At 35.2% G+C, this 14175-nt stretch overlaps 1 protein-coding gene and 1 long non-coding RNA gene across 3 annotated transcripts; one reads left to right on the top strand and one right to left on the bottom strand.

Annotated features, from left to right (window-relative positions):
• Positions 1-2401: 2401 nt before the first annotated feature.
• On the bottom strand, positions 2402-13860 carry LOC117573067 (protein BCL9 homolog). The gene is made up of 7 exons (XM_034255937.2): positions 13843-13860; positions 13130-13425; positions 12686-13072; positions 11421-11702; positions 8438-10435; positions 4059-4291; positions 2402-3977 (listed from the first exon to the last, which is right to left on the bottom strand). The coding sequence occupies exons 2-7, from the start codon at positions 13305-13307 to the stop codon at positions 2430-2432; spliced, it is 4626 nt and encodes a 1541-aa protein (XP_034111828.1). The 5' UTR covers positions 13308-13425; positions 13843-13860; the 3' UTR covers positions 2402-2429.
• Positions 7160-11655, top strand: LOC117573068 (uncharacterized). 2 transcript variants are annotated; one of them, XR_004572624.2, is made up of 3 exons: positions 7160-7313; positions 11433-11495; positions 11565-11655. It is a non-coding gene; the product is annotated as an uncharacterized LOC117573068 (long non-coding RNA). The 2 variants fall into 2 exon arrangements; XR_004572623.2 differs by lacking the exon at positions 7160-7313 and adding an exon at positions 10683-10839.
• Positions 13861-14175: the final 315 nt, after the last annotated feature.

Raw genomic sequence — 14175 nt, 5'->3', positions numbered from 1 at the left:
ATTGACAACACTTGATTGTGACATTATTTCCTTTTTATATCCAAATATTTATTCTTCACAATTGTCAGATTAAAAAATTTCCTAATTTTTCCATTTTTCTCTGTGCCTAGTAAATGTATGTAATAGGCTGAAGACAATACGATTGTACATTTTAATTTTCTTGATTTATCTAAGCTCCTTAGCCACATGTCTTCAAAAGTAGTTGGATATCGGAAACTAGTAAGTTCTGGTGGTCACTGCATATCTACAGAAGGTACGCGTAGTCGTGCGCTCTCTGTTACAGCGTTCTACATTTCTTTTTAAATTGTTAAACACTTTAGCGCGATAAGGGTGGAAAGAGTGTAGGTCTGTGAATTCGCTCAGCCAACCAACTTGCTTGTTCAAAATACAAACACCCCCAATGCCCCAGCAAATCCAGAGTAACCATTCATTCGTTTCGAATTCCAGAGCCAAGGCCATTCTCAGAGTTCGAATTCGAATATGAGTCCGAGCACTGCGCATTTAGCCATTAAGTTGCACCTAACCATAAACGTCAACAATAGAAAGTGGTCAGAGGGAGCAGCAATAGAATCGAAAGAAGCAGCAAAAGAGATAGTGCTGAACATGTGAAGAGAAACGTTTATGTATTTCTCTCACTCATCGTGTAAGATAAAAACAAGTAAGAAAGTTACAGTCGAGTGTGCTCAACTGTGAGATACCCGCTACCCATTTTTAATAATAGCAAAATATTACGCTATTTTTCTCAAAATATACCGAAAATACTAAAAGTATACCAAATTGTATATTTGGTACTATTACCACTTTCAAAATATGTCATAGACGGCACAGTATACCAGATTGTCAGCCAAAACAACGAAGAACAAAAGTATTTCTTTAATAACACACAATTTTTATCTGATCGCAACCAAATTTCCAGGAGTCACAAATTCACAGCTCTAGCTTTAAAATTACGCTTGTTATTCGATTTTTGTTGGTTAGCAGGGGCGGAAGTGGGCGTGGAAAAAATTTGAAACAAACTTGATCTGCGTGCAAACATAACAAATGTCGAAAAAATTATAGCTCTATAGTCTCTGAGATCCAATGTTTCATACGGACAGACGGACATGCGTCTGTGCTGTTGACGCTGATCAAGAATATATATAGTTTATAGGGTCCTTCTACCTGTTACATACATTTCCTGCTGGCCCAAAGTTATAATACCCTTCTACTCAATATGTAGCGGGTATAATTATCCCAGAATTAACTGTCCTCGACTGTTATAATAAGTATCCATCAATTGAGAACATAAAAAAAAAATTGTGTTAGCACCACAGAAATTCATATTTTTATGTTAACATCTTACAAATGCTGCAACATATGACTAAGGTCATATGAGAAAGGTTGCTTTAGGGACAGTGTAACCGTTTATATACTCTATGGTATAGTAATTTAATTTCTTTGAAAGTAATTTTACATATTTTACATTTCTATATATTTTTCTGATCCTTATACTAATCATAAATATTTTGTAGGTCAAAAAGGCTATTGGATATCAGAATCGAGTCTTTCAAGTATTGTTAAGCATGTCATTTTCTGTTAGGAGACAACGACTGTTTCTCAACGACTGTAATGTAATATTTCTTAAATAATGGCATTTTTTCCAAAAACTCAATGATTCTAAACTTAATTGCTTGTGAATAATAAGCATGGAAGTTATAAGTTATGCAAGCAAGAATTTTATGAGGGTTGCACTAAAAAGTTCTACAAATCTGTAGTTTACCCTTGAAATTAGCATTCCTTTTTTTTAATTTACTGTTGGCTTAAAATATGCACTAAAAACGACTATGGATTGTGGCTTCACATTTTCTCATTTCTTTATGTTGTTATTTACAAAACATTTAACACCTTAAGATATTAGCTAATTTGAGAGAAAATTGTAGCTATATGTTATTTACGAATAATTGCAATATAAATCGAACAAATGAAATGTAAATATTCAGAATAACAGTTTTTTAGAGTAATTCATTTCGTATTTAATGGAAGAAATATTATACTTTTACTTAATTATCTCAACATTCATAATAATACGTATATTTATAAGTATGTGTATGAGATATACGTTAAGTATTATGTTAGCTACATTTTTTGCTTATTTGCATTTAATACAGAGTGCTTTACAACAAATACGACATATTGCGAAGCTGCAACGGTACGCTCCGTATTTTCTATTCATACATTCACATATTTTTTAACTTTATTTACCATATAAATTCAGTATACTGTCAGATAGATTTCACCATCTGTCAATCTGATGTTTATTTGTAATGTGCTGACTGTTATTGACAAACTACGCTGCTCAAATTTTTATAATTTGATTGACAAAATTACTATTTTGGGAGAATGACTCTGAATGCACAATTGCTTAAAGTAGAAATTCTAATTAATTTTATTTATTTGCTGACAAAAAAAGTGGGGTTTGGTGATAAATTTGGTGGCATAGTAATCATATTGCCACCTCCAACGCCTCCAATTTGTTGCTGGCTCCTAGTGTTCGTTGCATAAAGTTGTTGTTGAAAGCTATGATATTGTTGTGCATACTTCAAATCATTCGACGAGGGACCAACAAAATTGACACCACCAACACCGTTGCCTGCTGCAGTTGACATCAGGTTGCCGCTGTTAGGTGCACCCATTACCGGATGGGAGTGATTTTGTCCCTGTCCCGCTGGCGGGCCGCCTTGCATGCCAACGTTAGCACACAATCCCGAGGGCATTACTGGCTTTTGATGTGAAGGTAATTGCTTACATTGGCCTTGCTGCTGTTGATGTTGATTTGCCGCAAATAATGCAGCCGCATTTGAACTATTATTAAACAATACTGCTGCCGGATCGTTGTTACACTCCAATCCATCTGGATTGATGCCTGCAAACTGAACTTGCTGTCGACTGCTAGGAGCTTGCATTCGTGCCATCATCCCATGTGTGTGTTGTCGCATACCTCCTTGTGGCCGCATGCCACGTATCATTGATGTTTGCCCACCACTTACCACAGCAGCCCCTACTTCGTCATCAAGGCCAGGCAGTTGATTACAATTTTGAAAAAAATTCATACCAATTCCGTTGCTATTATTGGGACTGTTAAGTATTTTGTTATTGCCCTGTTGTTGCTGTTGTTGTTGATGTATTTGCTGCTGTTGTTCATTGGACGAGCTTACATTCATCGATCCGGAACCTGGTCCAATCATTATTGGTCCCACATCATTGCCAATACCATGACCAATTGGTGGACCGCCTGCCATTTGAGGGTTTGCATAGCGTTGGAGAAACTCCAAGCTTGGGGGCACACGGACATTACTTCCACTTCCATTCCCATTTCCACTATTGTTATTATTGTTATTATGTGGACGCACTGGCATATATTGTATAGTGTTGGGTGTACTAGCCTTCACCTGAATATTTGCATTAAAATTGGGTCCAAAGTTGACGTGTGGCATGCGACCCATCATACGAGTTGCGCCAGCTGGCAATATGCCATGAAATCCTGGTCCAGCCATGGTCAGCGATCCGCTACTATTATTGGAAACAGGGCCAGGCCCAGCATTCGTATTAAAGCCACACATCTTTGGATTCAACATGCGTTGACCCATCACTGGATTGAGCACTGTATTCGCTGAATGGCATGTATTGCTATTTGTATTGTGATTCATATGATCCATTTCGGTGGCATCTATTAGGGCAACAGCAGACATCATGCCACTATGCTCCATATTGACGTCAGGCGTACCAAGCATATTTATCCCGCCGGCAGGACTACCACCCACACCACCAGGCACACAACTGGTCAGCTGCTGTGACATTTGTGCCAATGACGAAATTGGATCAAAGCTCTGCGATATCTTTGCATTTGGAGCTGATCGATTACTAGCGCTGTTTGGATTCAGTGGCATATTATCAGAACGTCGACTAAACTGCGGCATAGGTGGTCCACAATTCTGGCGCTAAGAAATACCAAGAAATACGAAATTAAAGGATTTTTTAATAATTATATTTAATTATTTGTGGTGAATGCACACACTTACATTGATTTCAAGTGGGTTATTAGGTCCTTTAAAAGCATTCATTACGTTGCTTGGACTTCCCTGCAAATGCTGTCCGAGCTGAGCATTGAAATTGAGACCTGGACTCGATGAAGGAAACCGCACATCCATATTAGTTTGCTCTACCTGATGGTTTCCACCAGAGTTGACATTTGTTACTGCATTGGAAGGAGATCGTGTTCGTTGTGGACTTGGCCGTGTCGTTTTTGAATCCACTAGAATTTAATTAAAAAATAAAATTTTAGACAAATCAAGCATTTTATTCAATTTTAAAGTATTCAATAAAATTCTATGCTTGCATATGCATATTGCTTTATCTGCACCATAGTTTAGTTATATTTAGAATTAGGATCATTCAATTCTTTAAATATAGAATACCCCTACTTTCGGGAATTATTATTATTACTAAGACATTTTTAAAGTTGTTAATTCCACTCACCTTAAAACTCAATAATAACTATAGTCTTTCATGCCTTTTAAAATTGTATTTTAAAGATTCAATTCTTAGAAGACAGAAGACTATATTGATACTAAATTTACAACAAACATAGTCTTATTTACCAGATAGTAATTTCATCCAATAAATACAGTTACGTAATTAAAATGTTAATTGTGGATTAAAGAAAAAAAAAAGAACCTACACATTTAATTGTAGACTTTAGCACCCTACTAATTTAATTTTTTGAGTTTTTTTTATTTTTTTGAAAGCTTAGCAAATTAATTTGAACACCCAAACAAAGCCCAATTTATTTTGAGAAAAACGGTCACAATTAAATATTTTAGTAAATTTAATAATTTTGTTAGGCGCAACTTTATCCTGACAGGGTAAAACTAATGAGGAGAGCGACAGAATTCGAATTCAAACCAACGAAATTTCAACGGAAAACCAACTTTAAAAGAGCCCAGAGAGAGACGGTTTTGAAATCTGAGTGAAGTAGATTTGCGTGTGAAAGTGTTACTGTTCATTAAAATTAATTTTATTTTAATTCATAACTACATATTGTGTCTATGCAAATCTCCATACAATTGCTATTCGCTTTTACCGCACAAAGCTGTCGTTACAAAAGATTTGGCCGTAGTTTTTTAGTTTATTAAAAATATTCGGAGTCTTGACTCAGTCTCTGCTATTGCTATAAAAATAGTATTAATTTGCACAATTATCGCAAAAATTTTTGATAGACGTTTTTATTGTATGGAGAGGCACGAAAATCAAGCGATTTTGTTAACCTTGAAAGAGCGCTGCTTTAGTCAACTAATTACAAATTAGCCATCTAATTACAAATTACAAAATTTATTTACATACAATTGAATGTACATATGTATAAGGATCAATGGTGCCCAGAGTTGTAAAGTTAATTTTTTTTTTGCTCGAGAGGATTGAAATTGTACTAAACATTATAAGCAGAAAACATACCTAAGTAAAATTTATATTGTACATCATATTTTGTTAGTTTATTTTTTAACTTTTACTTGGCACATTTTTTATCAATATTTTTTTCAATAGGTGGTTGGTATTGAAATTTGATAAACATGATTTTTATTAAATTATAAAATGTTTAATGCGTAAAAATTTAATTGTAAAAATTCTTCAGCGAAAGTTGATATTTGTGCAAAATTGAAAAAGCGCAAAATATTAAGGAACTAAGTAATATTTTTTAACAAAATGACTTAAGATTATTATTTTAATATGGTATTGAATCTACGTTTTATTGTACTACCAATTCTAAACGTTGGGGCATTGAGTTCACCAAGTTTTGGAGCGTGTTTGTGTCGATGGCATCCCATTCTTTAACAATGGCTTCCTTCAAGCCCTTCAATGACTCAAACTGTCTTCCACCCTAGTAAACATTTGCTGAGAGGATGCCTCAAAGGTTCTCAATTGGGTTCAAGTCCGGACTTATTGCTATAGCCATTGTTTCAATTTAAGTTTCTCTTTTTCACTTAATTCGAGTGCACGCGGCATTTTTAATCAATAATGTTAGAAATCTCACGAAAAAGATCAAAAATGGCAAAAATATAAACTTTTTGCATTAGGAAATGAACAATTTCTTAAAATAAATCACTTTTTGCCGGATGTCAGTTGCCGTGTCGAGCTCAAAATCTAAACGCAGAACTTTGCACAAATATCAACTATCTATTAAACGCATGACTTTGTCTTCTTTAAAATCCTAACGGGACCATAGATTAAAAGCAGATAAGAAATAAATGCATAGAAACACATGCATACGAGAAAAAATCTGTATTCTCAAAAGATTAATACAGTTATTCGAATAACCGTTTTATTAAAAATAAATTTTGCACAAATATCAATTTTACTGAGGTACATTATCAAAAATTAAGCGAAATAATCAATCAAAAGTACGAGCGTAGTTTTCCAATTGTTTGTTTGTTGAATGAAATGTAAGGACATGTTATGGAAAAATTTAAGGACCTCGAAGTATAAAGCCTAAGCACTGGACTGACAATAAACCCGCTTAGCTATTTGAACATATCGATTAAATGAAAAGCAATTCCTTGTAATAGACATTGATTAAGCTCTGTGAAATTACACTGAGAAATTGTAATATGTTTTGAGAAAAAGTGAAAACACGTATAGACTTAATTTTCAAGGCTTGTTAATATTAAGGCCATAGTTTTTAAATGAGATTTGTTTATGTACAAATTTAAGCAAGAACACAAATTATATCAATCAATTCAATTAAAAATTTTGTTTTAATTTTGGAAAATCGGCCTATTGAAGAAATTGACTGCGAACGGTGGCTTGTCATTATCACATGAAAAGGTGTTCAAGATGTTGAATTACCGATCTAGACAACCCGATAAATGCAAACCAAGCACAGATCTAACCATTGAACAAGACTTTCTTCACTATTGGACTATTTGAACAGATTATTTAAAAAGATGCAAGTTCAGAAAAGAAGATGGAGCTTATTAATACAACATTATTATCTCTCGAGGTAAGAGTCCCGAATTAATTTAGCAAATTTAGTAAATTCTTAAGAATCAATGACATTATATTATATTGTCTACTAATTAACTAAGCAAGCCGAGAACATTCTGATTAATTAAAATTAAGAGATTCATTTTTAAAGAAGAATATTACAAGACACAAGTATACAGAATCACGTGAAAGTTTAATATATGTGACAAATTTGATGTATTTAAGATTCTATAAGTATAATGTTGTCTCTCCCAACTTTCGATAAATCTAGGAGACTAACTAAGTGTTTCACACAGGTAAATTATACCAAAAACATTTGTTTGTCACAACAATAATTCACTTGATAAATGTGTAGTTGTATTAAAAAATAAAAAATATTTTAAATAAGTAATACCACACGACACGCGGTACATATATAGTATATTAACTAAAATTTAACGTACAGAATTATTTCGTTGCATAGCCCTATAAAAGGTTCTTAGTGTTTGGACAATCAGACAGAAATAAATAATCATTTAAATAATTTAAACCAAATTGATTCTATATGGAGAAGAACAAGTAAGAAAGTAAGAAAGTCGAGTGTGCTCGACTGTGAGATACCCGCTACCCATTTTGAATAAAAACAAAATATTGGTCTTTTTCTCAAAATATACCGAAAATAAAATAAACAAGTAAGAAAGCTACAGTCGAGTGTACTCGACTGTGAGATACCCGCTACCCATTTTGAATAAAAGAAATATATTTTGCGGTATTTTCTCAAAATATACTGCAAAAATACTAAAAATATACCAAATGGTATATTTGGTATATCGATATAGTACCGTATTCAAAATATACCATAGACGGCACAATATACCAGATTGTCATCCGAAGCAACTAAGACCCCTAGTAACTAGGCGTTTTTGCCGATACAAAAGTAGGAATCACAATTTCTATGGTTGTTATTGTATATACCAAATTTCGCAGCTTTAGCTTTAAAATTACGCTTGTTATTCGATTTTTGTTGATTTGCGGGGGCGGAAGTGGGCGTGGCAAAAATGTAAAACAATCTTGATCTACGTACAAACATAACAAATGCTGTCGCAAATTATAGCTCTATCTTTTATAGTCTGAGATCCAGTGTTTCATACGGACGGATGGACAGACGGACATGGCTAGATCGTCTAGGCTGTTGACGCTTGTCAAGAATACATATATATACTTTATAGTGTTGGAGATGACTCCTTCTACATGTTACATACATTTCCTGCCGGCACAAAGTTATAATACCCTTCTACAACTATGAGTAGCTGGTATAAAAATAAGGACTAGTCAATAGCCTTAGTTGCTAGCACTCCCTTCTCTTAGTTATTATATTATTTTGTATAATAATTAACATGTAAATAATAATAATAAAAATAAGGAAGTTCAATAAAATTACCTGAATTTGTAGTGGGATTGAATGATTCAAGTTCCTTGGGAGAAATGTGGGATAGCGGTGTGGTCGGATTACTATTGAGATGATTAATGGCACCACGATTACGGCTCGACGATGGCGATTCGCCACCAGATTGGAAGCAGCTTTTCGGTGCAGAGGCGGCAGAGGATGATACGGTTCCAGTCGATGACGAATTTAGTGCTGGCAAATCCATGATCGGTGAATTTGTGGGCAATCCCAATGTTCCTCCAGATGTGCGAGGCGAAGGCAGCGAGAGATTGTTGGGACTCGATGGATTTGGCGATTGCGTTGCAATCGGCACCGAAGCCGATCTCTGCGTTGGATGGTATGGAGGTGGAGGTCCTTGAACAATATTATTGCGTATTGATTGATTTGACGAGTTACTTATTGAAGCAGTGGAAGATCCACTGCTAGGCGGTTGCTGCACATTGACTGTGCCTGCCCCTGGAACTGGTCCTAGGCCGGATGGACGAGACGCAGTCGCTTTGCCGACTTTCAAGCGATCCTCAAAAAAATGCTGCTGCATTTTGTTCCATTCTAATTGAGTCATTTGGTTGCCAGCTTGTGGTAACGTCAGACCATCGACCTTGTCTCCGACAGTGACACCAAGTCCAACACTACCAACGTTCATAATATTGTGGCAGTTAGAGTTTCCGAAGGATGCTACCATATCAGGCGAGTTTGTTGTCAACATATTGGTATTTTGAGTCAGACTATTCACTCCTGCTCCGCCTGGTGTTGCTACTGGACTCGATGAAGCCACTCCTCCACACGAAAGATTATTTTTTTGGGAACACGTAACAACCGTACCGATATCTCCTATAACATCGGCTGGCAGTGGCATTGTCATTGGCATCAATACATCCTCCGTTCCTAACTGAATGTGCTCAGATTTCTGATGCATCTGTTGTCTTATCTGTTGCGATGGATTGCCATGTTGCATATTCATCATTAAATTTGCCATGGCCGAGTCATTCTGGATTTTATCATTTTCTGGGAACAAAAATTGATTCATCTTTTTTATTTTGGCCAATTGCTCCTCGCGATGTTGTCGTTGCTGTGGTGTTAGATTCTCATCCGGCACCTTGACACCCTGCAGCGATATAATATTGTTGTCAACGCTCAGACTCAGTTCATTGTTGCTGCATTTCCCTAATCCACTGCCAACAGTACCTACGCCTTCAATGCCTTCCATCAGTTTTAAGCTTTGCGACTCACTAGGTTGTGATGATCCATCCAAATTATTTCGGTTGTCTGTATCCCAGCACATGATTTCACTCTCATTCACCAACGCATCGCCTGACGTTGGATCAGCAGCAAAATTATTATTGCCTTTATTTGTATTATCAGTCGGGCTATTAAAGAGATTTTTGAGCCCACCCAATTTCTGTGACGGTGGTTGCAGTATTTTTGCAAGACTCGCGTTTGCATTCGCATTTGAATTCATGTTGGCAGAACCTGATGAATTTTGAGCCCAGGAGTTTTGAACACCAGGCATATTGAATATACCCAATCCACTAAGCGAATTTTGACGCTGTAACTTATTCATTTTCATTGGATTCTTGATAAAGAAATCCTCCAGAAATGTTTTTGTCGCTGGCTGAGTGCAATGGTATGCAATGATTGTCTGATATTGTCCGCTCAGCACCGCCTCGGCGCCTTTATTAGCCAACTGCGTAGAGAAGACAAAGATGTGATTCTGTTGCTGCATATAATCCAAGCAAGTGCCGCCCACATTATTATTGTTCGTCAGAAAATTAGTCAGGCTGAGTGCCCCTTGACCAGGTCCAGGTGGCAACGGTAAGGGCCCCGATCCAGATCCTGCAGCTCCTGAAGAATTTGGATGTGTGGCCGAAGTTTCACTTAGTCTCTCGGCATCTACCAGCGTTGGATTGCAAGCAACAATATCATCGCTGTTCAGGCCCAAAGCTGAAGCTGATACATGTTTCTCTCCATTATTTGCAGGTAGTTCGATTTTAACTAAAAGGCAAATTAACGAAAATTTTATTAAGTAATAAATAAAATTCAAAAACAAATATCAGTTTCAAAATGTCTTGTACCGTTTGTACTTTTGTACCCTATGGTATAATATATTTTGAAATAGTACTATATCGCTATACCAAAAATAGCATTCTATTTTTGTATTTTTTGGCATATTAATTTGTTATATTTTACAAATAATACCGCACAGACGAAGTCACGCGACTGTTGCTTTCTTACTGTTTTCGTCTGTGGAACATCTCATTTTGAATTCAGTATTACATATTATTTATTTTGTGCTGGTACTGTAATAATGAAACGCCGACGCGAAAGTTTTTGACGCACGTTTTTATACCCTACCCCAAAGGGTAGGAGAATATTATAAGATTGTGCCTCCAGGAAAGGTATGTAACAGACAGAAGGAGGCATCTCCGACCCTATAAATTATCTGGGTCAACATTCGATACGGTATTACTTTGTCCCCCTGTCTGTCCGTATGAAACACTGGATCACATGCTATGATTGCATGCAGATCAAGTTTTGCTACGGCTATTTAATACGGGGTTTAGTTGCTTTGGCTGACAATCTATATATATATATATATTTCGTTTACTACTTTTAACTCGAAGCGCTGTTCTTTTCTCTTCACAAGATAATGTCTCCAAATACTTTCTATTTATTTTTTTTTCTTAATTTTCTATCTTGATGCTTGTCTTCACTTTGCCGAAGTTTGAACACATGCCTGTGCTTAATCTTTATCCACTTTGCATTTTTGTTTTGAATTGATGAAAATAATTATGTATCTAATTAAGGGAAACGTATTTGAACATTATCCACTTTGCATTTTTTTTATCAAAATTAATGACCCTTTTAAGATTTTACGAGTTCCAAAAAATAGGCTTTTACTTTACCAGTAATTTCTATGCATTGTATGAGTATTATGTGTAAGCATTTACTCTAATACTAAACAACAATTTTTACAAACCTGATGTTTCAGATTGATCTATTGCGGTGTTGGCAGATGGAGCAATCGATCCAAATCCCACAGGTGACATGTTTGGTGAGAATTGTTCTTCTTTTTTCATATGGACCAAGCTGCCAATAATATCGGAAGGTTCTTCTTTCACAGTAGTTACAGATACAATTTGGTTTCCGCTGCTGCCGTTGTTAGATCCGGAGCTATTTGTGGTACCACCAGCACCACCTGAGTTTAGACTGACTTTTTCCATTGTCGACATTTGCTGAGCCGAAGTCGTCGTTAACTTTGCTATTGGCATAGAAAAAATATAATATTTCTCTTTATGTTATTCCTTTACAAATTGTATTAGTTTTTTTTTTTTATTTATTTTCTATTTATTTTTGATTTAATTTACTATCAATGTACCCTATCTTCCCACTTCTTAGTGTGATTGACTGATTGTATTGCATTGGATTTGTATTGGATTTTTTATAAAAAAAAAATTATCCCAAAAGTTTTCGTTGGTTGGCTGTGTGCAATGGAATGGACCTACTTATTTTTTGTGATAATGTTTTTATTGATTGCACACATTTGAATTTTATTTTAGAATTATTGCTTGATTTTTGTGGCCCCTGACCCTTCAAACTCTACCAAACAGTTTTTTTAATTTTGTAATATTTTGTTATTGTTCTTTGAAGTATAAAAAATGAATAAACAATTAATGGGGATAAAATGTGGCAAAATGGCGGACTATTACAAAATTTAAATTTTTTAGTTCTAAACAGTATAAGACTAGTCTGCTTCTCAGAAAAGTTCTCTTAACTCTTAGAGGAGGTCTTTAATTTCTTTTTTATCACATCCAGGATCGTATTTCAATTGATGGAGTTTGTGATTATTTAACTTATTTTGGAAGAGCAGTTGCTAGGGCTTCAGTAATATTGAATTTGTGGTTTCTTTAGTGGATTAACTTCAATACTTTTTATATTTGAAAATATAATGGCATATTTTTTAATAGCTACATACTATAAATATTTAAAATACGACAAATAATACGAAGGTGGTTAAAACAAAAAGTTAAAGAATAAGTCAGAAAGAAAAGATACCCACTAGAGTCGAAAATGTTCGACTGAAAGATACACTACTCATCTGCCAACAGGAATATATATACTTGATTACAAAGCCACAAACCTCCCTTAAAACGATTCTGCATTCAATAGCTGACAAGCCTAATATATAAAAGCAGTGAATTCTTTATGTTGGCAATAGTGATAAAGGAAACAATATAAAATTACCGCCGTTTTCTTCCTTAACGATGTTTGTGGTCTTCTTTATAAGCAGTTCATCTTGGTGAGAGTCGGTATCCACAATTTGGGTTAGGCAGGATGAAATATTGCTGCTATTGCTATTTGTGTTTGTGTTTGAATGGTCACAGTTGTTGAGAGACAATGCCTTAGGCGATGAATTCACACTACTACTATTTGCTGAGCTGTGCCGAGAAGCTACTGTTCCTCCTGTCGCAGCACTTCCTCCGGCTGCAGTCTCTGCAGGATTAGAAGATGCAGAGGTAGTAGTACTGTTGATGTTGTTATTGTTGTTTGTATTCAAGGTTTTTGAGTTATGGTTTTTAATAGCTCCTCCTATCTCATCTGCCATAGTTCGCAATTGATTGCTTGTGGTATCTAAAAGTTAAGAGCTTAATTAGAGTCTGGGCTACTGCGTGTGCTAAGGTGGCTTACCTGGAGATAGAATTGAAAGTACTTCAGTTTTTATCTGTACCTTAAGCGATTTTAAGTCTTCAATGGCCTCAGTTGAGTTTGAAGTTGTTCCCGCTGTAGTTGTTATTGTTGTTGCATGCTCTGTATCAGTAGCGCATTTTGTTGATTGGCTAACGCCTACTGTCGTTGTGGTCAGCATTCTAAAGTAACCTACATGGAACGGTTTGACTGTTCGCTTCCTACATATTTCAATCACAATATCGATAGGCTTCCATTCTCCTAATGCGGCGGCGTCTCGTTAATGATATATTTGCTTTCTATTCATATATGCAATATGTATTAAGTACGCACATATGTACATCTTTGTTGTATGCACAATTTTACAATGAATTTACCGAAGAAGTTATTCTTAATAGTATTAACGGGTGATATTGGTTACACTAACACTACTCATATGTATTTTGTTATATATTTTTATTTATCTATATATAAATATATATCGTATATGAAATGTATAAATGCGCTTGAGATTAATTAATGGACGTAATGAAACAAAACAACTAAAAGAAATTGTGTATACACACAACACATACATAAATCTATAAAAAAAAATCTAAAATATTTAGCGAAAACAAAAAGCGAATTCTATGTTTTCAGAAAAATTTCCAACAATAGAGGTTGTATACATCCGAATTCGGTTCAATCTAGTCTTATATATTGAATTATATGCATACAAAAGTTTTTTAATGTCGATACAGTAAATACAAATCGCGCAGCCACTTGGCAATAGAGGTGGAGAAACATCGATAGCACAATCGATATTTTCCACATTTTAAATTTGCGTTAAGATAGCTCCGCGTCGTTTAGCGTCAACTATCGATACATAAATAATGGATGTGAAAGCATTTTTTTTGGTAGAAGTTTGAAAAATTTGAAAGAAACTCAACAGAGAAATATATTTCTATTAAAACCAAGTTTGTTAAGTTTTTATCAATTTTTTATAAGTCTTTTTGTGGGCACTTTGTCGTAACACCTTGGCCAATTTTCCCACAAAACAACTTCATTTC

Source organism: Drosophila albomicans, chromosome 4 (genome assembly GCF_009650485.2).
Source record: "Drosophila albomicans strain 15112-1751.03 chromosome 4, ASM965048v2, whole genome shotgun sequence".
Classification (NCBI taxonomy): domain Eukaryota; kingdom Metazoa; phylum Arthropoda; class Insecta; order Diptera; family Drosophilidae; genus Drosophila; species Drosophila albomicans.
This window is presented reverse-complemented; position numbering and strand designations above follow the sequence as displayed.

Bases quoted from the DNA above. Each gene is read 5' to 3' on its own strand.
- LOC117573067 (XM_034255937.2), bottom strand. From the start codon at position 13,307: ATGCTGACCACAACGACAGTAGGCGTTAGCCAATCAACAAAATGCGCT. The intron at 13,073-13,129 runs GTAAGCCACCTT...CTTAACTTTTAG, and splicing joins ACTTTCAATTCTATCTCCAG to ATACCACAAGCAATCAATTG. The intron at 3,978-4,058 runs GTAAGTGTGTGC...GGTATTTCTTAG, and splicing joins ATAACCCACTTGAAATCAAT to CGCCAGAATTGTGGACCACC.